Consider the following 27,787-nt stretch of genomic DNA (forward strand, 5'->3'; position numbering starts at 1 on the left):
CTGAGACCCTCAGAAGGAGGGCTAAGAAATGGTGCTGCATCTCCTAGAAGAGTCCATGAAACCCAGCATCAAAACTTAAACTCTGTGAAAAGCATGGATCCAACCAACATGCGTTTAATTTTGAAGGCCCTGCAGGATGCCTGAGCATTGCCCAAAGCTCTACATCAAACCAATCCTGTGTCCATTCTAATTCTCTAAGAGCTTTGTGCAAAGTTGAAAGCTTTTCCTATATTTCATATGGAAAAGTGTCAGTTCATGGTGACTTTTTTTTTTAAATATGTATAACATTTGATCATTTTCTGAAATTCTAGATAATCTAACTTTGCATGGAACAAGATTACATAACTCAGGTAACAGAGTGGGTAATTTACATGCATGTTGATTGGAGTCTACTGTAATTTAGTCATTTTCAGCTTGCTTTACTGCTACTGTCACACTAACGAGTGCTGACAGTACACAGTACATTATTGCTAAATAATCCCAGAAGTTGGCAAATATATATATTCTCTGAAGACAAGAAATTCTTTGATAATGGAGGTAATTTGGGGGAGAGTGGGTTTCTTAAAAACAGTTATAGATTTAAGGAAGTAAGAGTAGTATTTCCCTATAGCAGGTTAAAAAATAGCTCCTAGCTGTCAGGACCAGGATGTAGGTAGCCAGGCCTATTGGTCTGCATAAGGCAGCGGGGCAGGTTCCCACACTAGCCATGATTCAGAACCAGGAGGTCAGGTCAGGAATCAAGAGTCAGACTAGGAACCAGGAGTGCAGGGTCAGTAGACAAGCCAGAGGTCAGAAAACCAAGAGATCAGAAGACAGGAATAGATAGCACTGGGTGAGCAGACCAAAGCAGGGTACACCCCAATTGTACAGACTTCCTGCTCCTCCTTCTGTCTTAAGTAGGAGGAGCAAGCCAATCAGGTGTGCTGTTTTTCCACCAATCAGGGCTTACGGTAGAGTCTTTCAGCTGAGTTAGACTTCAAGGAATCCTGGTTCTAGCTGGTAATAGTAAAGTGTCAGGTGAAGGGTTGGCACATGATTAACACCCACCTCAGGCATCTCCTAGACCTGGGTTTGAGACCTGCAGGTCATGACATCAGCAAAGTTGAATGAATCGCTTGCTAGTGCAGGCTAACGTTGCATGTTAGTTAATTAAAAGAGAAGGCTGTGTCCAACAAAATTAATATTGTGAAGCCAACAATCTTACTTGTTTAAACCAGTCACATGAAGTTATTTCTAATGTATGGTAGCTTCTAATTATCCCCAAGTGGTGACATCATGTGCTGGGGAGCTTTACAGAGCTGTTTGCTGATTAATTACAGCACTATCTTTAAAAAAAATGAGAACTTGTGGTATATTTAAATTCAATTAATTTGCAAACTGGACACCATTAAATTAGGCTTGAATAAAGACTGGGAGTGGATGAGTCATTACACAAACTAAAAACTATTTCCCCATGCTAATTTTTCCCCTACTGTTACTCACACCTTCTTGTCAACTGTTTGAAATGGGCCATCCTGATTATCACTACAAATGTTTTTTTCTCCTGCTGATAATATCCCACCTTAATTGATTAGTTTTGTTAGAGTTGATATGGCAACCCCCATATTTTCATGTTCTCTGTGTATGTGTCTTCCTACTGTATTTTCCACTGCATGCATCTGATGAAGTGGGTTTTAGCCCATGAAAGCTTATGCCCAAATAAATGTTAGTCTCTAAGGTGCCACAAGGACTCCTCGTTCTTTTTGCTGATACAGACTAACACGGCTACCACTCTGAAACCTAGCACTATATTTAGAGAGTGAATTTCAGTATCTTAGGTTTGTTTTAAATTAACGTTTAAAATTGTGTATCTTTACCCTCTGGTTTAGATAACACCCAGCTTTATACCAATCCAAGCATGTTACTTGGCGGTTTGTCATTTTGTGTTTTTCTTTTTCTCTCTTAAATTCCAGTTGTTGCAGTATCACAAGGGTGGAAACCTTCTCCCAAAAGAAGCATTTTATGAGAGTTAGTCCTGTTCCAGCTGGTAATGTTCACAAGTGGCTTTTTTGCCCTATCTCGCTGCTCAATCTCATTTAGTTATCATTTAGATAAATAATACCGTTTTTTCCCCTGGAAATAAACCAAGCTACTGGCGAAAAATAAAAATAAATCAGGGCTGCTGTATAATATTATTTATGTTGAAGTAAAGTGATTTCTGTAGAATAACATAATTGTATTCAGGGCAATTTCCCCTGCTAATGGCATTATATTGTGGAATAATGATTTAATGGAAGATGCTTGTTTCCTCATTCCTCTTTCAACCTGAAGGACAGGACAAAGAAATAAGATGAGGGATGCAAGACAAATAACAGCACACAGAGCTTATAATGATCTGGGACTTTTCATCTCAGGACAGGATCTGAGTCTGCATTTCTAGTGCAAACATAGCGGGCAAAGGAAATCTATTAGCTCCATGCGCCAGCTGTGGAGGACTGATCCCTCTATTATGTTTTCTTTGCTGCTTAGTCCAGGCTAGCTACAAGGCCACATGCTTAGTAAGGGGAAGAGTCAGATTCACGTACAACTGTGCACCTTGCACAAGACACAATTTTGTCTTTTCTAAACCAGGCTCTCTGCCCATCACCTCTGTCTGTATCATTATAATACTGAGGTGACCTATTGCAGGTGGGGTAAATAATTTAAGAACCTCACTTTATACGGGCTGCAGACAGACATGCATCAAAAAACAGGGGACACCGGGGAAGCTGGGCTTCCATTTTTTAATGTGACCCAGGAGTAAGTGATGTTCTTACCACAGCACTCTGCAAAGGGCGTTGATACCCTGTTGGTCGATAATGGAGTCTCTCAGACCACTTGGTGTGAATGTCCCCTAGGTACAGCTCCTCCACCGTCCTGCTGCCGTTCGGCTGAGTTTGCAGTGGGGGCTCGTAATGCTTCTCCACCCGCACCAGGCTGAGTTCATGCATGGCAAAGCCCAGGGCTGTGGTGCAATCTCGCCCCTCCTTGGCACTCAGCACCTCGTAGAGGACTCCGGGAGCCCAGGACCGTCCAGGTGGAAAGAATCCACTGCAGTCCCCTCCTGACGTCTGATTGATCCGGGCAGAAATCTCCTGCATGGCCTTCTGGCTGTGGAAAACAATACCCACTTTGTGCAGGTGGTAGTCTGCCTCAGTTGCCCCTCGGGTGATCCAGGAGGCCTGGCGCAGCCTGAGCTTGCCTTTGATGACCAAGGAATAGGACGGATTGTGGCAGGAGGGGTCCCAGTAGTAGAACTGATAAGCCTTGAACAAGCGGTTGTAGTAAAACAGGTAGGATCTGGTGAGAAACTCCGGTCCCGGACGTACCTCACAGCTAAGAGCAGAGAAGAGATTGGTGGTAGAATCTTTAGTCACGTATCAAGTGGAAGAGCTGGGGTTTGAATTCCTGCCTGACTTTTTGCACAGAAAAATTAATGGCTCATTAATTTCTGTTGACCCCAGGATGAGAGGGTCTCACCTTTGCATTGCTCCCTTCCCCATTAACTCCAAGGCCCCACATCTTACCCCAGTGACACAATTATTCCTGCAATGGTGATTTTTATTTCACTGCACCCTGAGCAAAGAGATATTAAAAAAATACAGCCACTAACAAATCAGAGTTTCTTTGCACAGAAGAACTCTGTGGAGCATCACCCCATCCTATCCCCAGGGCATATTGCCATAAGACTAAGGGGAGGGGAGAATCTCAATCCATTGCTCCTTACCCTCACCCAAGTGGTATTAAATAGAAGTGGTTTCACAAATGATCCAGTAGTGTTTCCTCTGTTAGGTGGCACAGAGCAATGGGGCAACTCAGTACCATGTGAATGCCAGAGACTTGCCAATAAGGGACCACATAAGAAAGAGCATCACCCCACGTCCATCATCACAAGGTAGTGATGGAGTTGTCCACCACAGCGAGGGTGGAGGTCCAGTGGGGAGGTTTGTGAATGAGATTCAATGGGTAGCCTAAGCAGTTTGTATTAAAGTTCCTCACTGAGTCCCATCTAGAGACAGGAAAGTCAGACCCATGTCTGCCAATGCCCATGATTTTGTCAGGATATTTGATGTTATTCTTACAGCCCCCAACTCCTGGCATCATGTGATTGCATGAGAATCCCACCTTTCATTTAAAAAAAATAAGTAAGTGTCTACGCTCATGGCTGCTGAGAAAAGCTTGAAAACGTGAACCTTCAAGGCTTAAATACCAGAAGGCAAATAAAAAGAAAGCCTTTGTTATTAATGAGAATCTTATGCTCATTTGAAGACGGACTCCTGATTTTTCAACACTTGGGGTTAGTAATAATGAGACTCCTACAGCAGAATCCACATTGCAGGGATGGGTGCATCTCCTTTTCATTGCCCTTGTTAGGATAAACACAGAGACCATGGCTGGAAGAGAATGCAGAGCTAATGCTGCCTGCAAGACTCCATTTTGGGGCAGGTGAAAGGGGCTGATTAGCCAAAACCAATCAGGGGTGGGGCTAAGAGACTATAAAGTTGGTCTCTCTGCCTGTGCTATCACTCCAGTTGGGAGCTCATACTATTTACAAGCCTGTTCTAGCTGTGAGGGGGGGGGGCGGGTGTTTACTATCTAGTTCAGGTGCTTACTTCAGGCTGTATGTGTAGCACTACTCAGAAGCTCACTTGCCAGTGGAAGTTTGCTGTGGTTCAGATGCTTGCTCTGGCCTGGGAGATTAATAATTCAGGAGTTTATGCCAATCCCCAGAACTCAGCCCAATCTCAGAAGTTTAGTTTAGGAGTTTGGCCTGGGCTAGGATTTAGGGGCGATAATTTCAGCAAGATGCCCCTTTGCCATTAAATGGGAGTCTGTTTTTCATGAAGCTGCTAATGAAAATGTTTGTGAGGTAAACTAGCATGCTTCCTGTGAGATAAACTAGCATGCTTCCTGTGAGATCTTAAACTGAAAATCCCTTATTTTCTTACCCTTTCGCTGCACCTATGAGTTTATGACCCACTGTTCATCTCCTGGTCGTAGTGAGAGGTGCACTGGAGCCTGTTCCATTGTGTACAATAGAAGCTGGTAGTCAGAACTGTGCCTTTGCCAAAGTCCGTTCACATAAGGACGTTGTAAATAATGTGTAGGCAGTGGCGTGTTTTAAAGATGTGCTGCTGTGTTTTCAAACCTCAGCCTGTGTATTGTGCGTGCCCTCAGCCCAGAGGGCATTGATGGGGCAATGTCTGCAGCTTTGGTATGGCACACATGGCAAATTAAGAAAGAGATGGAGGAAGTCCTAGAGGGAGTATTTGGATCTGGATTTAGAGCACATCCCAAATTGATAATATCAAGGATTTTGATTTGGCCCCTTAATTTGGTAATGGGCTATCTGCGAATGGTAGCTCTGGGAGTGCATTTCGAACCACCCCAAAATTAAAGGATATTCAGCTCTTTAATTTGGGGCCTTCTTCCAGCCACAAACAATACATGACCCTTTCCCCACGAAGGAAAATCACCAACAGCAGGCACACTCTACAGTTTAACAGTGTGTGCCCATCAGTGCACCATGATGATGCTATTTAGTAAGGTGACCGCACCCTGTTGGCAGAGTCTAGCAAAGAGGCAAGACGTACAATCTGCAAACTCCTCTGGGCTACTGGGATCCTTACCCTGTAGAAATCCAGTGACCTTCCAGCCGGGGAGGCAGAAGAGCTGAAATTCTAGCGCTGTCCTGTAGGTGGCGCAGTTGGTACTGGCACTGTGGCTCCCAGAGCAGTTTTCCAGTGCTGTGCTGCTGAGCCTGAGACACAGGCACGTCCCATAGCTTCTTGCCAGATGCACAGGCTTAAAATGAGACAGATGTTTTCAGAACACAGATGCAGTCGCTTCTGCACTTTACAATTAAATGGGTTAGTTTGACTAAAGATTTTTTTTTTTTTAAAGACCAAATGGGACCTGCCTGTTCCAGGAATTGCTCTTCAATGGGTCACACCAGGCCTTTCTGGTGCATTCTTTGGTCCTTTTGCTAAGTTTCTGGACAGGGTGCTTTAGCTCCAGTCCTGTAACTCTGCCAGGAAGGGATTGTTTCTCCTGTCCTAGAGCTACAGATGGAGCCGCTTGTTTCAAGGGTAGTGATTATCGTCACAGAGACAGCTTGAAAAGCCCTGGTAGTATCCAGCCTTTCACAGCTATTTCATGATCCCCAGTATTATCAGTTCATGCATTTATTATTCCCTCTTGAGTTCAGATGAAACCGTGAGAAAGCCTCTTAAGTCAAAAAAGTCAATTTCTTTATGGCTCTTGATCAGATAAATAAGATAAATTCAGAGAACAAAGCAATTTCTGGGCTCTGCAGTCTCAAAAGCCCAACAAACAACAGAATTATTTTGGGAAGGGGGCAACACAAGTCCCTTAAAAATGCCCACAAGTTGGCTCATATTCTGTCCATGACATGAGTGACTTTAGTGTTCATTAAAATGTACTTACCTATGCCTTTAATAATGACGCTATATTTTCTCTCTAAGGTACATAGCACATTGAAAAAGAACCTTATACAGCTGTGTTTAAACTGTGTAGTGTTTTAAGGGACATTTTACTGCATGTTTTTGTTGTATCTAGCTACTTTTTTTTCTCAGTTTGGGACTAATTTTAACCCACTCTTCTCAGGAAGCTAAATGACAAATGCCAAGATACTTATCAGAACTGAATGCAGGGACAAAGCTGAGAATTTTAATTTTAAATCAGAAGCCATTACTGCCATTACGTCCATTACGCAGCAGGTTTAGTCATTTTGCCTGCAGCAGATTTAGTCATTCGCTGCATCCTGATTAGCTTGGACAGCAAGCCTGCTGAATGCACCAACAGCACAGAGAAGAGCTCATTCACAAAAGCCTGGTCCTCTTAATCACATATTGTATTGCTGTGGATTAGCTTGTCTTTTCGCACAACATGGTTGCTCTAGCACTCAGTCTGGATGCTGGCTTATGAGAGTGTGAAATCTTGTTGTTACAACCAGCCTGGATGGTGCCCATATTCTGATCCATGGAGATCACTGCAGGCCCATAAAATGGCAAACCTCACAGCTCAAACTCTGTATGTGCAGAAGAGCAACAGACCCACATTAGAAAGGCTGAGAGAGATCTGCTAGCCCAGGGGTAGGCAATCTATGGCACATGTGCCAAAGGCGGCACGCGAGCTGATTTTCAGTGGCACTCACACTGCCTGGGTCCTGGCCACCTGTCCGGATGACTCTGCATTTTAATTTAATTTTAAATGAAGCTTCTTAAACATTTTTAAAACCTTATTTGCTTTACATACAACAATAGTTTAGTTATATATTATAGACTTATAGAGAGAGATCTTCTAAAAACGTTAAAATGTATGACTGGCACATAAAACCTTAACTCAGAGTGAATAAATGAAGACTCAGCACACCACTTCTGAAAGGTTGCCAAACCCTGGCATCTGAGGTCTGATCCTGCAAGGTGCTCAGTACCCACAGTTCCCATTCGCTTCATGTTTTAATTCACACAGCCTGAATATTCACTGGCTAAGCTCTGTTCACAGACCTCAAGAAGAACTAGTTCAAACACAGAAACCAAATGATTGTAACTAAGGCCACTAGTTCATTAGTACTTGTGAATAATTTTATTTTATTTTATTTGTTGCTCAGTTAGGGATTCCTCTGAACCCACTCAGTTCACAGCTGAAATCTTCAGATATGACTGAGAGCTCTTTGTCTTCACTCAGTTTTTAATCTATTGTTGAGACAGCCACTGAACCAGGGAATTACAACATGGGAACGTTAGCCTCTCCTGTCGCCCACCATAAGGACAGTAACTCTGTCACTTACCTCATTTCCCATAACAACGGATGTTACTGGCTTAGGGAATGTGTGAACACTCAGCTAAATCCCAAAGACTTTTTTTTTGGATGTTTATTCACTCTTTGCTCAGGCAAAACTCCTGCTGGAGCCATTGGCAGTTTGCCTGGGTAAGACCTAAATGAGAACCTGCAGGATTCGGCCCACTATAAATAAATGATATGCCTTCTAATTAAAACACCTGAAACCCTGGCTTATATTGATCCATCTAGCAAAATAATGTCCCTGGGTTAGGTGTCCCTGCAGACTTGCACTGGGCTGCATTCGTTTTATTATTCCACTGGGGGCTGGCTTACTCTAACTCTGTTTTATAATTTACCTAGCAGTACGCTGGAAGATTTCATTCAAAGACTGGTGCAGATGACAGAGGTTGCTCACTCACCTGTCTATCAAAGAAAGCTGAGGAGACAGTTTATATCTTCTGAGCAAGCATCTACAGAGCAAGACTTGCTGGATGTTGGCCAATGCCAAACATTTGAACTGGTTTTACTGCAATTTAAGCACCAAGTTGTCTCTTTCTAAAAGCTGTAGGAGGGGCCTTTTTTCTGTGAGGTTTCCCTTCTGGAGATTACCTCATCATCACCTCAGAGGGGCAGGGTTTGCCCTACCCCAATCTCCTATGGAAAACAAGCAGACCTCACACCTAGTAGAAGCCAGGGCCATCTTTATGGCTGTGACCTTGTGAGGACTCTAGACGTCTGGGATAGGACTCTGAAAGGAGGAAATGGTGAGACTGGAACATTCCTGCTGTCTGGAGGACGGGAATTATGCCTGGGTAACACCCCAACCCATAAGTAGACCTAAGGGGCCAAAAATCTGACCCGTTACATGTATGTCACACACAAAAAAGCAATTGTTCCTCTTTTTGCCTGCAAAGTGCCACTGACATATACATATATACATACTATATATATTTTAAAACAAGCAGAACTCTCCGTTGACTTCACTGGGGAGTTCTGCTTAAATTATTTGGGGGGGGGTGCGGGAATTGTTACAACAGGGCCCTTAATTTGGGAAGAGAAACCAAATCATCCAACAGCGTATCACTGAAGGGCCAGCTCAAATGACCCGGGATCTGAGCCTGGCTTGTGGAATCAAATAAGGCCTTAAATCTTCTCATTAGGAATATGTCTTCGAACAAAGCCAGCACATAAAGACATGGGATGTTCTTCAAGATTATAAGTGAAAATTCCACAGCGCAGTCACTCAGTGTATAAAACAAATGTAGACACCATGGGCCAGAGCCTTAGCGCCATTGATTTCAATAGAATAATGCCGATTTACACTAGCTGAGGATCCGGCCACTGGCAGGGCATTAATAGATCTCCCCCCGCCCCAAAAAACCCTTAGTCTGATCTAAGGTACAAATCCCTAATGAAACAGCTTCAATGCTCGTTCTTCAGGACTAAGCTTGGCCACTGCTCAGCAGATGAACCCTAGATCAAGTCAAGCGGCAACAGGAGCAATTAAGCTTCTGTCGTGCAATGCAAAGTCTTCTGAACACCCAGGGAAGCGAGGCCTCCCTACCCAGCGTCTGTTATTCTGTCTACAAGTTCAGACACCTTGCTGTAAAACTGCCGTTTTCTCTAGGAAAAGCTCATTGGATCTTAAACATCACTGCGACAGAGCCCTTGGGGATGTGCTTGAATGACTTTGAGACTGTGGGTGCTGAAAGCACTATGAGGGGTCCAATGGGAATAGACTCCAACTAAACAGGAAAGTCATCAGATTCGGAAGCCAGCCTGCCAAAAGACAAGTGGAACAGGGCCTTGGGTTTTCTGTTACTGCTCTAAGTACCAAAGTACTGGGGCTAGTTGGAAAACTATCTTATGAGAGCTCTGGGGTCTTTCTTGCAGCAGGCTCATTGATATGCTGTTTTTCTAATTTTTAAAGCCCTTTATGTTCAGCAAGGGAGCTGCTACATCCCCACTCTATGGCTTGCACCAGCCTTTCCCGTCTCTGATCTGGTACACAAAATCTAGTCCAATTGGTTAGTCTTTTAATTTTGAAATATTAGCATCCACTACAGGATTAGCTGACATTGACTCCATATTAAAGCGGCATGATGGCTATTTTATGGTCAAAGGAGACTGGGAGGCACGCCTGCAAATTCTAATCCTAACTCTGCCATGGATTTTCTTTGTATTCCTAGGCAAATTACTTACTCCTGTGTCTCATTATATGCAAAACGGGCAAGATTCCATGCACAGAGGTGTCATGAGGCCTAATTAACAGATGTTGGCAAAGTGAACATAAGAACGGAAATATCTGGTCAGACCAAAGGTCCGTCTAGCCCAGAATCCTGTCTTCCGACCGTGGCCAATGCCAGGTGACCCAGAGGGGATGAACAGAACAGGTAATCATCAAGTGATCCATCCCCTGTCACCCATTCCCAGCTTCTGGCAAACAAAGACTAGGGACACCATCCCTGCCCATCCTGGCTAATAGCCATTGATTGATCTCTCCTCCATGAATTTATCTAGTTCTTTTTTGAACCCTCATATGGAAGCTGTTCCATACCCCAAATCATTTTTGTTGCCCTTTTCTGAATCTTTTCCAATTCCAATATATTTTTTTTGAGATGGGGTGACCACATCTGCACGCAGTATTCAAGATGTGGACGTACCATGGATTTATATAGAGGCAGTATGATATTTTCTGTCTTATTATTTACCCCTTTCTTAATGATTCCCATCATTCTGTTTGCTTTTTTGACTGCCGCTGCACATTAAGTGGATGTTTTCAGAGAACTATCCACAATGACTCCAAGATCTCTTTCTTGAGTGGTAACAGCTAATTTAGATTCCATCATTTAATATGTATAGTTGGGATTATGTTTTCCAATGTGCATTACTTTGCATTTATCAACATTGAATTTCATCTTCCATTTTGTTGCCCAGTCACCCAGTTTTGAGAGATTCCTTTGTAGCTCTGACATCCTTCAGTGAAACAAGAATCTGACTTTAGCTACATTTCAAAATATATGAATTAATTATTCTACAGCATACAGTGAAATATGCTGATTTGACCAGAGGTACTAGAGTTACAGGGCCAAATTATGGTCCTGTAAATGTGGATCCAATAATGTGATTCAGTTGTGAAAAAGACTGATATAATTCTGGCACATATTAACACAAGGGTAGTATGTAAGACACAGTAGGTAACTGTCCTGCTCTGCTTGGCACTGGTGAGGCCTCAGATGGAGTAGTGTGTCCAGTTTTGGACACCACACTTTAAGAAAGATGGGGACAAATTGAAGAGAGTCCAGAAAAGAGCAACAAAAATGATAAAGGGTTTAGAAAACCTGATCTATGAGGAAAGGTTAAAAAAACTGGACATGTTTAGTATTGAGAAAAGAAGACTGAGGGGATACCCAATAAGAGTCTTCAAATGTGTTAAGGGCTGTTATAGAGAAGACTGTGATCAATTGTTCTCCAGGACCATTGAAGGTAGGACAAGAAGTAATCAGCTTAATGAGCAGTAAGGGAGATTTAGGTTAGATATTAGAGAAAACTTTCTAACTATAAGTACTTAGAGAGGCTACCAAAGGACATTGTGAAATCCACATCACTAAAGGTTTTTAAGAATATTTTAGACAAAACCTGTCAGGAATGGGCTAGGTTGTCTCTGTGCAGGGGCCTGGACATGATGACCTCTTGAGGACCCTTCTAGCCCTACATTTCTATGATTCTATGTCTTGAATGCTCTGAACCAAACACCCCCAAAGTTGGAAGAGTTCGGATCCAGGTCTGAATTTTGTAGCTTGAGCTCATTTCTACTCTACTTATTTATTACACCTTCTACTTCCTCATTTCTACCTGAGATCATTTCTGCTCTAACTAAGAACAGCATAAAGTCCTATCACTCACCTGTCCTCCTTTCATTCAGGTGACTGCCAAGAGTAGTCAGAGCAGTTCCTTTTTCCACCTCAAAACAGACATTTCAGTGAAACTGCATATACTTTGGTTTAAGGGGGGGCAGGAGAGAAGATTCAAACAGGGGAGAAGGAAAGGTATCACACTTGAGCTACAGAGCAAAAGCAATCACTAAAAGGAGAATCCCTCACTGTGACCCCTGCTATATATTAATTGCACCATCCATCCATATCTGTTAACCACAGGAATTTCCAAAGGACCCATCACTGTGTTAGCTAAGCACCACAATATGTTTTTCCAGCTCTCTACTAAGTAACAGCTACCTGTGCCACATCCAAAGTACCTGCCCCCGGCCCCCAAATAATGGAGCCAATTATGTGCACAATTATAATGATCGCACATCTAGATCAAGCAATTGTAAATGCCAGTTACTGGAAGTGGGGCCTGATCTAATGCCTATCGTTGTAGATGGGAGTTTGATCAGGCCCGTAGTCATTTGCCCTTGCAGTAGCCAAACACACATGCACAAATTAGGTAGGTATTTTGCACACTCATTTGCACATGCAGCTTTTTAAAAATCAGGAGCGTAATATAAACTCATGAAGGGGCAGATCTTGCCATCCTTAGTCAAGCTAAATTCCTGTTAAAATTAAGAGAAGATTTTGAGAGCTGCACGTTTGGACCTCTAAACTAGAACCCATTTCATGAGAGGTTATGCTGCATACATCTCTCTTCCACTTGGTCTGGTTGGCCTCCTACATTGATTCAGATCCACTTCTCAACTTTTAAATAAATAATTAAAGAACCCAGGAGAGAAATAGCTTAATACGCCTTGCTGGAGGCAAATTCTGTTTGTGTTCTACCAAGCAAATTGACTTTGGAAGAAAAGTTGAGTTTAGTCATACATCTTTGTTTCTTATCAATAAATGAGAAGAAATTGCCCACATTACAGCTTGCAACAAAATTAGACACTGTAGATCAACTCTTCTCCAGGGCTAGATTGCTACATGCTGTTGCTTCCTATGGCCAAAGTTGTTATTTCCATTTATAATTCTAATGTTTCACTGTCACCCAGTCACATGGATAAGATCAATGCCTACAGTCATGGGGAATTACGTAGCTCTTTATTTAAGAATGACACAAAACTTTTGATATTTGGCAGGGAATGTTCAGACTGGAGCAAAACTATGGATAAGAAACATACAAATGTATTCTGCATAAGTGAATTACACTTATCCGCACAGACGTTATTAACAAAGCATTCCTCTGCCTTTCTTCTTCCCTGAGAAAGCATGCAGAATGGATTTGGGGTTAGCTGCTAAAAGAATGACCATTCTTCTAAATGCGAGGAAAATGTTTGTAGTTTACCAAATTAATTTATCTTGAATTTGTGTTGAGATTAAGTTAGCAGTCTTTTTAATATGCTCAAAATAAAGAATTTCCCAAGAGCACAATTTTGTGGGGAAGGCCTTTGTTATGTATTAAAATGAGTTACAAAATTAACTATAATACAATGAATCTCAGCACTACTTTGCATTTTCTGCAAACAGAGGTTCCAGCTCAGGAAAGCACTTGAAGACACGCTTAAGTCCTACTGGCTTCAATGTGACATAAGCATGCCCTTGAAGTTAAGCATGTGCTTAAGCACCCTTCTTGATTAGTGATGCTTTCTTGACTTGAGATCAGAGTGTAGTCTAGTAAGTTGGAGGAGGAAATTGTTTGCCAGGATGCCAGTTCTATATAACTTTGCAGATAATATAAAATTATTATTATTATTATTCACAATATTGAAGTCCAAAGCTGCCTGCAAAGAGTTACCAGGGAATCACAAAAAACTGGATGACTGGGCAAGAAAATGGCAGATGTAATTCAATGTTGATAAATGCAAAATAATGCGCATTGGAAAACATAATCCCAACAATACATACAAAATAAAGGGGTCTAAACTAGCTATTTCCATTCAAGAAAGAGATCTTAGCATCATCATGGATAGTTCTCTGAAAACATCTTCTCGGTGTACAACAGCAGTCAAAACAATCTAACAATATTAGGAAGAATTTAAAAAGGGATAGAAAATATCATAATGCCACTATATAAATCAATAGTACACCCACACCTTGAATACTGTGTGCAGTTCTCTTTGCCCGTCTCAAAAAATTAGAATTGGAAAAAGTACAGAGAAGGTTAACAAGAATGATTAGGGGTATGGAACAGCTTCCATATGAGGAGAGATTAAAAAGTCTGGAAGTTTAGTTTAGAAAAGAGACGATTAAGAGGAGATATGATAGAGGTCTATAAAATCATGAATGGTACGGAGAAAGTGAAAAAGAACGTGTTATTTACCCCTTCATATAACACAAGAACCAGGGGTCACCCGAGGAAATCAATAGCCAGCAGATTTAAATAAACATAAGGAAGTATTTATTCATACAACACACAATCACCCTGTGTAACTCATTGCCAGGGGATGTGAAGGCCAAAAGTATAACTGGATTCAAAAAAGAATTAGATAAGTTCACGCAGAATAAATCCATCAATGACTTTTAGCTAAGATGGTCAGCGATGCAACCCCATGCTCTGGGTGTCCCTAAACCTCTGACTGCCTGAAACTGGGACTGGATGACAAGGGATGGCTCACTCAGTGATTGCCCTGTTCTGTTCATTGCCTCTGAGGCATCTGGCACCAGCCACTGTCAGAAGACAGGATACTGGGTTAGATGGACCTTTGGCTTGACCCAGCATAGCCATTCTTATGTTAATCACAGAAAAGGATTTATTATTGCCAGAGATACCATCCTATGAAAGCAGGAGCTCTAGGAAATCCATCACACATTTTCAGATAACTGTGACTGGCTGGCTGGCTGGCAGAGTGATGCCATTCCAGCAGTAAAAAGCAATGTAAAGATTGAAAAAAAGAAGTTTAATATATTTCTTTCAGAGCTGTTTTCTAAGTGATCAAACAAACCCAATATCCCCAGGTAGGATATAGGGCCTGTTGTATTTGTAATGTTTCAATCAATATTTGCTTCTGTTTTAAATACCAACCTCAAATTATTTTACTTCAGTCAAAAGGTGCAATTATAAAACAGTATGAATACAACTATGGGCCTGATTCTACTCTCCTTATCTACCTAGACACCATATTGACTTCAACCTGGGTGTAAGTGAAGACAGAATTTGGCCCTATTCTTTTGTAACTTAGTGTTTCATTTGGATTAATACCCTGGTGAACTGACTTCTACAGAGACACTGGTGTTACAGTACAGCTTTTCCTTCTAAAATATGCCAGACTCTATAGAGTCAAGATAAATAAGATAAAAGTTAGAACAGTCACAGACATCCTCAGTCTCTATTCCTGCTGAGCTTACTGATCAATCCCACAAGTCTTCAGTGGGAATTCTGCCTGAGCTAGGCTGGCAGGATTTGACCTACACATCTGAAACAGAAAACAGAGAAGAGCATGTCAGACAAGACAGATGGTATTTGGGCTACAGAGGGTGGGAGTGAAGGAGACACTCTCTTCTGTAGCTTCAGGGTCTTCTTTAGTGTTGACCATGTTAAATCTGATTATCTATGTTTAAAATGCCTTCTCTGGTAGTTTACCAAGAGAAAAAAACAGGGCCTGACACAATGTATAAATGGGGTTACTCTTTCTCCTGCGCTCATTGAGCTCAATAGTAAAGCTCCCATTGCATTTAGTGGTGCAGGATCAGGGATTTACTCAGGAAACACTCACTTTGAATATTTTAACATGAAACTGATGGAAAAAACCCAGTCCACAATGAAGTCAGTTTTGAGAATAAAGGGATTCACAGAAGGAAACAGATATAGAGCATTCTGTACCAAAATACAGTATACAAAGCAAGGGGCACGCGCAGACTCCACTTCAGAGGGCCATAGAGATATACTAATAAAATTCTGTTCTAGTGGCAGAGAGCACATTTCACTGAGACCCCAGCGTGCTTTAATCAAAGAATTTTATATTTATCATCGTCCACCGTATTTTAATTGCACAAGTATTATTCATTTTTATATGTAAATATATTTGAAACACCTGGCAAATAACTTATTTTCCTGATTGGCTGTGGTCCAGGCGGAGCTGCTCTACTAAACTTTTTTTAACCAAAATATTATGTGGACCCAGGAACTAGAGACAATCTCCCATAGCCAATTGGTCAATGGCAAAAAGTCAAACAACGGAACCTCTGTGCAATACCATCTGGGAATATGGTCCTTCGTAGGTTTAGCCATTGTGGTTCGGTCAATGCCAACGTGTATTTAGCTATGCCCTTGCCCAGTTGACACAGGCCAGTGTAGCTGGGGTGCTTTCAGTATAATTAGGGCCCCATCAAACTTACGGTCCATTTTGGTCAATTTCATGGTCATAGGATTTTTTAAATCATAAATGTCATGAGTTTAGCCAGGGCCATCCTTACCCACACGCAAAGTACGCAGCTGCATGCTGCTCCAGCCCCTGCTCCGGCTCTTCCCCAGGGCCCCTGCCCCTGCTCTGCCCGGCCTCTTCCCGCCCTACCCCTAGTCCCCTGAGGACTCCAGAAGCAGTCGGGCACTCACCAGTAAATAGAGCGCCCCAGACCCAGCCTGCTCCACTCCCCTGGCTCCCAGCCACGCTGCCAGCGAGTGCTGGGGGGCGGTTCCTCCCTCCCCCAAGTCTGAGAGCCAGGGGAGCACAGCAGGCTGGGGCTGGGTCACTCCACTTCCCACAGGAAGTGCCCAGCCCCCTGACTCCCATGGAGGCCTGGGGCCAGCCCCCCACCTCCACTCCATGGAAGCCTGGAGCCGGACCCCAAACAGCCCCTGCCCTTTCAGAGGCCTGGGGCCAGCCCCCCCCCACTCCCTCTTGCAGAGGACTGGGGCCCCACATAGCCCCCCCATGAGGGGGCTGAGTAGGGCACCAGAATAGCTAGGGACAGCCCTGAGTTCAGCTATTTAAATCTGAAATTTCATGGTGTTGTAATTGTAGGGGTCCTGACCCAAAAACAAGTTGTGAGGGGGTGTTGCAAGGTTACTGCAGGGGGGAGCTTCAGTACTGCTACCCTTACTTGTGTGCTGCTGCTGGCGGCGGCACTGCCTTCAGAGCAAGGCAGCTGGAGAGCGGTGGCTGCTGGCTGGGAGCCCAGCTCTGAAGGCAGAGTATTGCCATCCTTGCTTCTGCGTTGCTGCGTGCAGAGCTGGGCCCTAAGTCAGCAGCCACTACTCTCTGACCATCCAGCTCTGAAGGCAGCAGCGCAGACGTAAGGGTGGCATGGCATGGTATTGGCACACTTACTTCTGCACTGCTGCTGGCGGGGCACTGCCTTCAGAACTGGGCACCTGGCCAACAGCTGCCGCTCTCCGGCTGCCCAGCTCTGAAGGCAGCACAGAAGTAAGGGTGGCAATACCATGACCTCCCTAAAATAACCTTGTGGCCCCCCTGCAACTCCCTTTTGAGTCAAGACCTCCAAATTGAGAACACTAGTTTCCCCCATGAAATCTGTATAGTATAGGGTAAAAGTACACAAAAGATATTTGTCACGACTGTGAATTTGTTGGGGCCCTAAGTACAATGAACAAGTTGGGGGGAAGGGATAGCTCAGTGGTTTGAGCATTGGCCTGCTAAACCCAGGATTATAATGTCAATCTTTGAAGGGGCCACTTAGGGATCTGGGGCAAAATCAGTACTTGGTCCTGCTAGTGAAGGCAGGGGGCTGGACTCAATGACCTTTCAGGTTCCCTTCCAGTTCTGTGAGATAGGTACATCTCCATATATTTAATGTGTCCTGCTGTGGGCTTAGAACATATACACAGAGCTCCCCTTGGGAAATGCCTGATAATTACATGGACCTGCCTAACAATATGGAGAGAGGAGGGTAAATTAGGAGACATAAGAATAGACGAGAGAACTGATTTGCTTTGAGTTTAGTCTCAGCAAGCATTGAAGTAAGCCAACAGACTGAGGCAGCAGTGCTGCTTTGTGAGCTGTCAAACTCTGACCTAGCTTATTGTAAAAGTTTGGCACTGATAAATCTATGAGAAACCCCAAACACAAAGAAATAACTAGGAAACTCAAGGTTTTTTCCCTAGAGTACCAGTGAGGGTGCAGGTTTGCTTTTAGTTACATGGGTTGAATTACTGAGAGCCATTTCCACTCTCCTGCATGCCTAGCTGGTGGGATTTGGGTGCCAACATTCTGCTTCATACACACACACACAAGATGGGGCACTACTCTGGTACTGTCATTGTGACTAGATAAAAGAAAAACCTTCATTAGAAACCATATTTTTGTACCGAACCGCACCTATTTCCCTTCATTTAGAAGAGATGGAAACTCAGCAGAAAACAAGACACACCTTTTGAAATGACTGGCACTCAGCCATTTCAAGCTTATAAAATGCCTATGCATTGGCAGATCCCGTGTAACCTCTCCACGGAGACGCTTTATTAGTGGCCATCCTGGCCCTGTTTAATAGTGATTCCTAAGCATATTTTTTCCCAGCGAGCTTTCAAGAGTGGAACTGGTAATCGGACGACAGCTTAGCTATGAAATGCCAACCTTATTTCAAATGTCTAAATCATTTCTGTGGCTCCTGAGCACAAGGGACCACCTACTGTATAATATTAACATAAATATAGCATTTGCTCAATGTAGAGGGCAGAGCAACAAAAATGATTAGGGGGTGGGAGGGATTGAGTTACAATGAAAGATTTAGAGAGCTCAACACAAGTGGCTGTGGGGGATGGATATGATGAGTCTATAAATATTCAGAGGCTAAAAACACCTAGGAAGGGGAGGAATTCCTTACAGTGAATAAAGAGGTTCTGTTGGGAGGGAATTAAGAAAGGAAAAATGTAGCCTGAACATTGGGATACACTTCATGACACTGAAATCTATTAAACTGTAGTAACCCATTCCCTTGGCATATTTTAGAGTAGACTGCACATAGTATTAGTGAGTCTACAGTAGGGAATAAGCCAGCCTTGGCAGGGAGCGGGCCTGGATATCTAACAGGCCTTTGCATCTCAGACTGCTATGGGCCTTGCTCCCAGAGGTTCACAATCACCTGAGTAATCCTATTGTCTTCAAGGGAACTGCCTGTGTAAGTAATGGCTCATCAGTGGGAGCAAGGGGGTTCACAGCCTGGTTCTATAAAACCAGAATCATAGGAATTGGGGAATGAGTTTCTGAAAGGTATTTAGGTGCCTAAAGATTCACATTGGCACCTAATGGGGATCAGATGACAAATCTATTTAAGTGCTCTTGTAAATCCCATTAGGCACCTAAATACCTTTGAAAATCAGACTATAGGAACATAGATTGTAAGCTCTGTGGGGCAAGAACCATTTTTTGTTCTGTGTATGTACAGCACCTAGCACGATGGGGCCCTGGTCCATGAATGGGGCTCCCAGGCATTACAATAATAGAGAGTTGAATAATAGGAACAAACAGAATTATTTCAAAAGGACACAGGTCTCTCCTCAGCTCCACGAGTGAGGTCTGCAGGGTGTAGAATGATGAAAAGCCGGAGACTGTCCCTAAAGAAAAATGTGAGCCACTCAGTTGCGGAACTTTATCTGGCTTGATGGTGGAAGTTGTCTCAAAGAGATTCCACAGTAAGGTATTAAACTGACACATGTCACCAAATCAGTAACATGTACCAAAATAAAGACACAAGGGAACATATTTAACTCAGTCACCAGTGACCAAAGAAAATGATTGCTCGTTCAGTTAAAGCGTAGAATTAGAGTTGTTTTAACATGTGTATTTTGGGGTCTGGGTGTGGTTTCTAGATAGTCTGAAATTTCAGTCTACCATTTTGCCTGTCAATATTAGCCAACTTTTGATGCATTCCAGTTCTCTTAAATGCTACCGACAGATGCTGAAATTAAAGCTGACGTTCAACCTACATGCTGCATAATCTAGGACTTGCACTTGCACTATTAAATTAACAAAGTTTAGGACTTTCTTGACACAAATTTCTGCTGTCATCTATATTTTCACTGGCCTTTTCAAAGTGGCCTAACTGAAAAATTATATGAAAAACATGGAAAACAAAGTATCGTGTTTTATTTCAAGAGGGGAAATAAAAAATCCATCCCCCACATAACCTCACTCATACCTCATGGACTTCAGTGTGAGAGCTGAGGTGAATTCCGCTGAGGCCAGTGGGGGTTTTTGGTGTGAACTGATCCCAAGATACAGGGTGAAGTCCTGGCTCAGTGTACGTTTTGCCTTTCACTTCAGTGGGGCCAAAAGTTCAGTACTGAAAGTTATTTCAGTGGGAGTTGTGAGTGAATCTTGAGTGGTTGTTTGGGGAATTGACTAAGGACAGACTATGACTTCTATTGGCAGTGGATGTTTTGCATGTTTCAATGGCAGGATATAGCTTTATTATTATCAATACCCAAAGTGAGCAAAAGCACACTAGCATTAAGTGCCTGCAAATGTTTTCTATCAGACCCTGTATGACCTGGCATATCTGTTAGTGTAAAAAATCTTTGTGCTGATAAAATCAAAAGATTGGCCGAGATTGGTTAAAAATACATATGAAAGAAGGAGTTAGAGGGAGGAGTTAATCCAGGAATCAACGGGACCTGTTCTGCAGAACGTAAGTCTTCCAGAGCTCTGCAGTGTCCCTTATTTTCCTGATGTCACTTAATTGAGTCATCGTTGAGTCAAAAGATACCTACTCACTTTTACTCTTGAACATTGGTTACATTAGAAATAAAGGATCATGAAGTTGGGCCTATGAAAAAAGTTATTTACTTTAAAAGAATGAATCCAGCAGCATTTTAAGATTCTTGCAAGAACACTTTTAGTGTCCCTCATGTAGGGTTTTTGTGACATGTTGCATCCCACATTTGGGGCTTGGCAGGTTGAGATATGCATTCTTCCTTTCCCATATATTTCCTTTGTTCAGTTCCCCCGCTCAGATCCATAGTGCCCATTACAAGAGTTACCCCACTTCAGTCATTCTATTTTGAACACTGTTTGCTTGAATCCTTTTGCAATTTCTCATAGTTTACTCTAAATTAGGCCCCAATCTTTCTCCCACTGATATCAGTGACAAAACGTCTATTGACTTCTATAAGAGCAGAAATGGACCCTTAAAATATATAGAGAGACAACTCAGGCCAGATCCTAAACTTGTTAAAGTCAATGGAAGGTCTCCTATTGACTTCAATGGGGCCCAGAGCTGGATCTCTCTTTTGTATAATGCTGAAGGTAAGGAGGGGGTCCAGGGAATAATAACTAATAATAGAAATCAATCTCCTTTCTTTGAGTTAGATAACAACTCTGATTTCTGATTCTTCTTCACCAAAGAACCACTCTTTCTTGGAAACATAGGAGCATAAGAGGCTTGCTCAATTTCTATCTAAACTTTCATTAAAGTTTTTACATTCCAATACACCATGCCGATATTTTCCATGGGTAGCTTCTCTGAAATGGTTTAGAACCTAGCCAGTTTTAAAATAAAAAGACTTCTTGCCTTTCACTGTTTATTTTTAAGTTTGAAAATTATGGGGTCAGGAGTAAGATAAAATCAAGAGTTGAGTTCAATTATATGATTAGAAAGCGAATCCCATCAAAAGATAATACCAAGTTTATACATATTTTACTGACAATGTAATAATACTGCCTTCTGTTCATGTTTAATATAGACCAAGTTTGCTTGCTAATTTGTCTGTTTTGGGGGGGTTTTTTACTCTTTATTTCAAAGCAACCCAAAAAAATCAACAACTAATGTGCTATGATCCTGCTATTTGATTCTGTTTGCTCTTTCCTTAATGATAGTTTAGCCATGTTGCAAAGTATATGGATATAGATAAAGATAGGGCTGAGATGTAAAAAGAAAAAAGAAAAAAGCATACGTGAAAAATATATTGTGGTTTCTATATTTTCTCCACAAGCACAAATTGTTGAGTAAGGAAATTTTCAAAAGCCAGAAATTGCTATGGAGAAAACCAAAGCTGGAATCCAGTCCTAAAGAGGCTGCATCTGGCAGAACCAAGTCTGGAAAGAGGTTTTACTTTCAGTGGGTTCCCATATTTGCCCACAACATAGCACATGTCATTTATAAAAACAATGTTTTCATGGATGATATACAACTGCTGTGAAAGTCAACCTCGAAATTAGAAAGCACCTAAGTGAGGCTGTTATACAGTCCCTTTGGTTTCCTTATCCTTTTGCTATGGCACACCCCCAAAATATTCATAATAATTTTTAAAAATCCCTACCTTCCTAATTCTGAGATGATGTATTGCAAATATAACAACGCTGAGAAATCAACAGCTAGAAAGTGCTAATTTACTGTATAACCCTCCTTATCCAAACAAACAGGGCTGCCAGACGTTGAAAATACAATGCATACAGCCGGTCCCTGTTTACCAGTGTATGTTCTGTGAGATGGGAAGGGTTAGTTATGTACAATCCATGCTTTTTTGAACATCATCTTTTAACGATGCACCATTAATGAATTTCAGTTCCTAGGCACTAGTGGCAAAATGCTGCCATCAGTTTGAGCTACAGATTATAAATTGGTAAGGAAGGGGACAAAAGTCAAGTTTTGGCACAGGCAAGGTGGAGTAAAAATGAAATCTTTCTACATCCACCTCTTGCCCATTTGTGTTATCTTATGAAATGTGTTTGGTCTGAATCTAAAGCACAAATCGAAACTCTAAGGCTGTGGAGTTCAGCTGAGACGGTACAGCTGGCCGGGCAACTGGTCAATCCACTGTTAGCTTTAATCTCGTTTACACGTTAAGGTCTGATGGTACGTTCCTTTAAACATCATTATCGGGCGTTGTGACAGATGCCACACAAAACCAGATCGTCTCACAACTAAGTATTTTAAAAGGCTGAGTTGAGTTCTTACTGACTGTATTTAGTGCTTTAAATGCTTTGAACGTATAGATTGCCTTTCCCCCATTGATCTCAAAGTACTCGACAAGCATGAATGATCTGAGTCTCCCAACGCCCTTGGAGGTAGGTCGTAATTTTCTCCACATTTTTCAGAGGGGGAAACTTAAGTCACAGAGAGCGGAAGTCTCTGCAGGTCTCTAGCCCCCCAGCCTAGCCTCAAGATCACCCGTTCTCCCTTCAATGCTGTTATCTTACTCTGCCTTTTTCTGTTGAGCAGTTCACGTCGGACCTGGACAAACAGTTTCAGCTGTCTCCCTTGTGTTTTCTAGGGAAACATGCTATCCAAGCAGGGGCGACAAGGAGAGTTTCCTTCCCTCCCCCAGGCTCACGTCTTTTTAACGGGGAACCATGTAGCCCTGTGACTATGTTCTCTAACTCTGAGCGTCCGGGGACATCTCTTGCTAAAGCGGTGCTGGCTGAGATGTGAACCTTGCCAGTTCTAAAACTGGGGCGCAAATATACCGGCAGCCAGGTTCGGAGTGTCTAGGAGCTGTCCTGGAGGTCAGTGGGGAAATCGATGTGTCTCCTCTTGGAGAAGTGAGACACTTCTGATGTATTTCACCTCCAAGCCTGGTGCCTCTGGGATTCTTCCTGGAAAATGGTCCCAGGAATCCAGCCCTGGCGGTTGAAAATAGCATCAGGAAGAGTCTCCCGGCCCTTGCTAGAGTTACACACTGGGGCTCGGACTCCTATCTTGCGCCACTGTCTGGAACTGGAGTGAAAGCTCGTTAGAGGCGGTCTGCGGGGTAATGATCAGCAGCAGCTAGGGAGCTTTGGGTGGGAGCCAGCGGCTGTCTCTCTTCTCGGTGTTAGCCCAACATGTGGGCTTCGGTTGACAGATCCCTCTCCACGAGCTATCCCTGAGCAGATCAATACCAGCTCCCGGTCCACTTAGGGATTTCCTGCCCCCCACTACAGGAAATAGCTCTAGAAAGTATCGCAAAGTCCGTTCAAATCAAAGGATGGAAACCCTCCATCCCCGGGTCATTCTTAGCGCGAGACAAGCCTGGGGAGATCGGGGGGACCCCAATAAAGCCAAGAGCTCCCCCCATCACCAGCCACTTCAGGGGGCTGGACGGTCTCCTGGCTCTTCGTTGTTATTAACTCGGCTCTTCTACTGAATGTCTGGCGAGCGGTTACAGATCGGAGCTGGAAGGGGACAAGCACATCCCTGCCCGGGTGCACATCCAGTCCGGTGAGCCGCGGAGCGTCACTTTTCCTTGCGCAGTAAAAGTCTCAGCGCCCTGAGCCCTCTGGCGGATCGGACCCCAGGGAGCGCTCCCCGCTGGGCTTGCGGAAAGGCCCCCCCCCTCCAGTGCCACCCCGAGGTACCCCCGGGAGAGAGCCAGGGAGGAACTTGAAGGCCAAAAGGACCCAGCCTGGGTGCTGGCTGACCCTTATCTATTGGGGGGGACACATATCTGCCACCGCTCTCCAGAACCCACCCGCCCCCGGGTCCCTTCCTCCCCTCCAGTGCACGGCCCCGAAGTGTCACCTACCTAGAAGCAGCCCAATGAAGAAGCCCCAGGAGAGGCCCATGGTGGTATCCAGCCGGCTTCCTTCCCAACTGCCCGCCGAGGAGGAGCGGAGCCCGCTGGCTGGCCGGGGCAGATCGCTGGCTCGGGTTCTCAGTGGAGCGGGACCCTGCGGGCAAGCCGCGGAGCCATGTGGGGCTAGGAGGAGCCCTTAGAAGTTCATCTGCCCGGAGGAGGGAGGATGTCAGCCCCAGCACAGGCTGCTCCGGAGCTCCGCGGCTGTTCTGCCTTCGTGCAGCCCTCCGGGAGGGACAGCGGGGCGAGGGGGCTCATTAACCACCCCCCCGTGTCTCTCTCGGCAGGACTCCGATCCGAGAGGCCCCCGCTCAGCCCCCGCTTTGCAGGAATGCCTGCGCCCCCCGCCCCGCGCTGCTGATCGTTTTAATGGAGCTTGGCAGCTACAGGTTCAAGCTGCCAGAGGAGGTGGAGACTTCCTCGTCTTAACCCCGTCTGCAGCTGCACAGCGCAATGCACCCCCCGGCCACGCACCGAGATCTGCCCCGGCTTGGCCCGGCCGCCCCGCAGCACCCCTGGGCACCGGGCCGCGCCGCTTCCCTGTGCCAGGAGGCAGGGAAGGGGGCTGCCTATCCCCCCACCCGCGGAAAGCCCCGTGGGTTACCGGGAACGGGCCACCTCCTCCCCTTGCCAACAGCCCGCCCCACCTCTTCTGCTTCGCCATCCCCCGGGGGCTGCCTAGCAGCCCTGCAGGGCTCTGCTGCCTTCCCGCTCCGGCCGAGAGCTCAGCTCCAGCGGCCAGGCCACTGCCCGCGGCCCGGGACGTCTCTCCTGCCCTGGCCGGTCCGGCGCGGGGCTGCGGGAGCGCCCCGGGGTGCCCCGGGAGGGACGGAGGGCAGAGGCGCCAGGGCTCCGGGCGGGCAGGGAGATGGCTCTGCGGGGCAGGTGTGGCCAGCAGGGACTCGGGAGGGGAGGAGCGAGGCGCAGGGGAGACCAGAGCGGCCGCCCGGGGGGTGGAAGGCGCCCCGGGCTGTCAAACGAGCCCCCTGCCCTGCCCCGGAGGCGGGATGAAATCCACCCCCGTGGGCCGCGCCACTCGCCAGTCCCTGGGTGTGCTCGGCAGCCCCTGAGCGGGCCGAGCCCTGGCAGAGCCCTGGAGCCCGGCCCGTGACTGCGGGCAGGCTCCCACTGACTGACGGTCAGTCCAGACGTGCCTCCGCCAGGTGCTTTCACTAGGGGAAGTGTCTGAAGCAGAGCCCCGGCCCCTCCCTCGCCGCACAGCGCAGGATGGATCGGTGGGTTGGGAGCCGCTCTTGGCAGGATATAAAACACCTGGATTTCAGCTCGTCCCGGACAAATCCCCTCCTTTCTACCCGGGACGAGCCGTGGGTCGGACACAAAGGGTTGAGGAAAGGTGAAACTGGAAGCATTTTCTACAGTCAAACACTGGGGGACCTATCGAGGGAAGAGGTGAGCGGGCACAGACCAAGATATAACGACTCTGGTAGTGTAATTGTCGTTCCAGTGTCTGCACCGAAGGCTGAGGTTAGGAAATAGACACACATGCTCATCACACTCAAACCAAAATATTGATCAGTGCTGAGCAGATCTCCTCCCCCCGCTGGGGAAAGTTTAGGGCTAGATCCTAGATTGCCCAGACTCACAATAGTAACCCCAGATTATTTGCCTGAATAAGGGGAGCAAAACTAGAGCCCAATCGAGCCGCCCCTGGCTCCCAGGTGTGGTTTCGCTGACTTCAGGCTACTGTCCTGAGCTTTCATATTACTAAAGGTTTCATTATTTGACAAAATATCACACAGTTCCTTTACTATGAAGTCCTAATCTAAAGTACAACCATAAATCATTAAACCTACATTACATGTGTCAAAATAAATTATCAAAGTCCATTTTGTGGTGCAAGCACTTTTTGTTTATTTTATTGTATTTGTTTCACAAATTCACAAAATCCAGTAATTCACAATGGCTCTCGCAGTCATTAATCCAAATCACTGCACTCACAACTGTATCTTTTATCTAATGCATTAGCAGAAAAAACCCAAATCCAAACCAGCTAACCATGATGTCAAAGAAGTTTTGCAAGGAGCAGCTTTGAAAAGCAGGACAGGCCACTGTTGGGATCCATTCAACTAAAACCAAACACATTGCTCTGGAAAAATTATGGTGCAAATAACTTTATAAGAACAACCATCTCACTTTTAAGTTGTGCATCTGATCTCTCACATACAGTGCTTCCAATGAACTCTCTAAGTTGACTCTAATATGGTCTTACTGCAGTCAGAGTTCTTTTGGGATATTTTGACAGCAATTCTTTTAAAAACTCAAACCAATTTTCAAACCGCTTCTTACACAGGTGTTTGAAAACTCTCACCATCAGGGGCAATAGATTCTCTAAGACTTCACTGTAAAACAGAGTAATAATAATAATGTTTCATACATATGGCTCCTTTCATCCCCAAAGATCCTGAAGGACTTTGCAAATATAACAAAATGATATACATGTTTTATTTAAAAGAATCACTTCTGCAGCCTGGACAGAGCATGGCAGCTGTTCCACAGCACACAATAACATTAGTATGAGAAGAATATTATACCCAATTAAAACTGCAGGGAGGCTTTAGGTAGGAAGAATATAGTTCTCCAAGATGGAAGTCTGCCAGGACATCAAGCTGCACTTCCCTAAAGTTGGTGGGGAATCTTTTATTACTGCAGCTGGCCAGGACTTCAGTTTCACTTCTTATCTAAATGACATAAACATGGCTATTTTTTGATGATTATATATGTCTCAACCATGTAAGCTGTTGTCCTAGATTTATAAAACCAGAAGAGACCATTGTGATCATCTTGTCTGACCTGGTGTATAACAGGCCATAGGACTTCCCTGAACAAATTCCTGTTTGAACTAGCAAAGCAGGCCAAGGGAAGTATATTATTGCAATGACTCTGTAGTTCCAATGGGACTCTGGAACCAGATTCTCCAAAGTCCCTTACTCCAGTGCAAAGTGGGTGCAAACCATCACCATTCTGATTTAGTAGCATTTTACACACTGTCTGTACTAGTGTCAATGCCAATACAAGGTGCAGGGCAATGGAGAATCAGACCTTCAGTCTTAGTTTGGCCTGGCCTACACTTAAAATAGCCATGTCGCCCAAAGGTGTGAACAATCCACACCACTGAATGATATATAGATAAGCTATGCTGGCCTAACCCCCAGTGTAGAGGCAGCTAGGTCAATGGAATAATGCTTCTGTTGACCTAGTGACAGGGGCTTGTGGAGGTAGTGTTCCTACACTGATAGAAAACCCCCTTTCATTGGTGTAGGCTGCATCTACATTACAGGGTTATGCTGACACCATAGCTATGTCAATATTATCCCTGTGATGTAGACATTGCCTTGCATGCCCCTACTGCCTTGCACCCTATGTCATCATTTACATAAGTGCAAAGTGGGAGCAGACACTACCATTTTGATTTAGTAGCATTTTACTCTGGTGTAAATGACAACCTAAGATGCAAGGCAATGGAGAATCTGGTGTGTGAAGTCTAAGTATTCTCCCCTCTCCCTCCAGACCAGCACGGATGTAGAGTGGGTGGTTGGAAGGGTCAGCATGCAAAAGAAGA

General features: G+C 44.4%; 1 protein-coding gene across 2 annotated transcripts in view; it reads right to left on the reverse strand.

Moving 5' to 3' along the window:
- Positions 1-24,983, reverse strand: part of APCDD1L (APC down-regulated 1 like) — a 28,550-nt gene extending 3,567 nt beyond the window's left edge. The window contains exons 1-4 of one of the 2 annotated variants that reach the window (XM_050917787.1): positions 24,855-24,983; positions 24,157-24,355; positions 5,649-5,823; positions 2,796-3,354 (exon numbers count right to left, since the gene is read on the reverse strand). In XM_050917787.1, coding sequence (XP_050773744.1) covers positions 2,796-3,354; positions 5,649-5,823; positions 24,157-24,196 — 774 coding nt within the window. In that variant the 5' untranslated portion in view covers positions 24,197-24,355; positions 24,855-24,983. Of the gene's footprint in view, positions 1-2,795; positions 3,355-5,648; positions 5,824-24,156; positions 24,530-24,854 lie in introns of those variants that run through there. The other variant, XM_050917786.1, reaches the window with a different exon arrangement.
- Between the last annotated feature and the right edge of the window lie 2,804 nt (positions 24,984-27,787).

The sequence above is a fragment of the Gopherus flavomarginatus genome, chromosome 11 (assembly GCF_025201925.1).
Source record: "Gopherus flavomarginatus isolate rGopFla2 chromosome 11, rGopFla2.mat.asm, whole genome shotgun sequence".
NCBI classification, from domain to species: domain Eukaryota; kingdom Metazoa; phylum Chordata; order Testudines; family Testudinidae; genus Gopherus; species Gopherus flavomarginatus.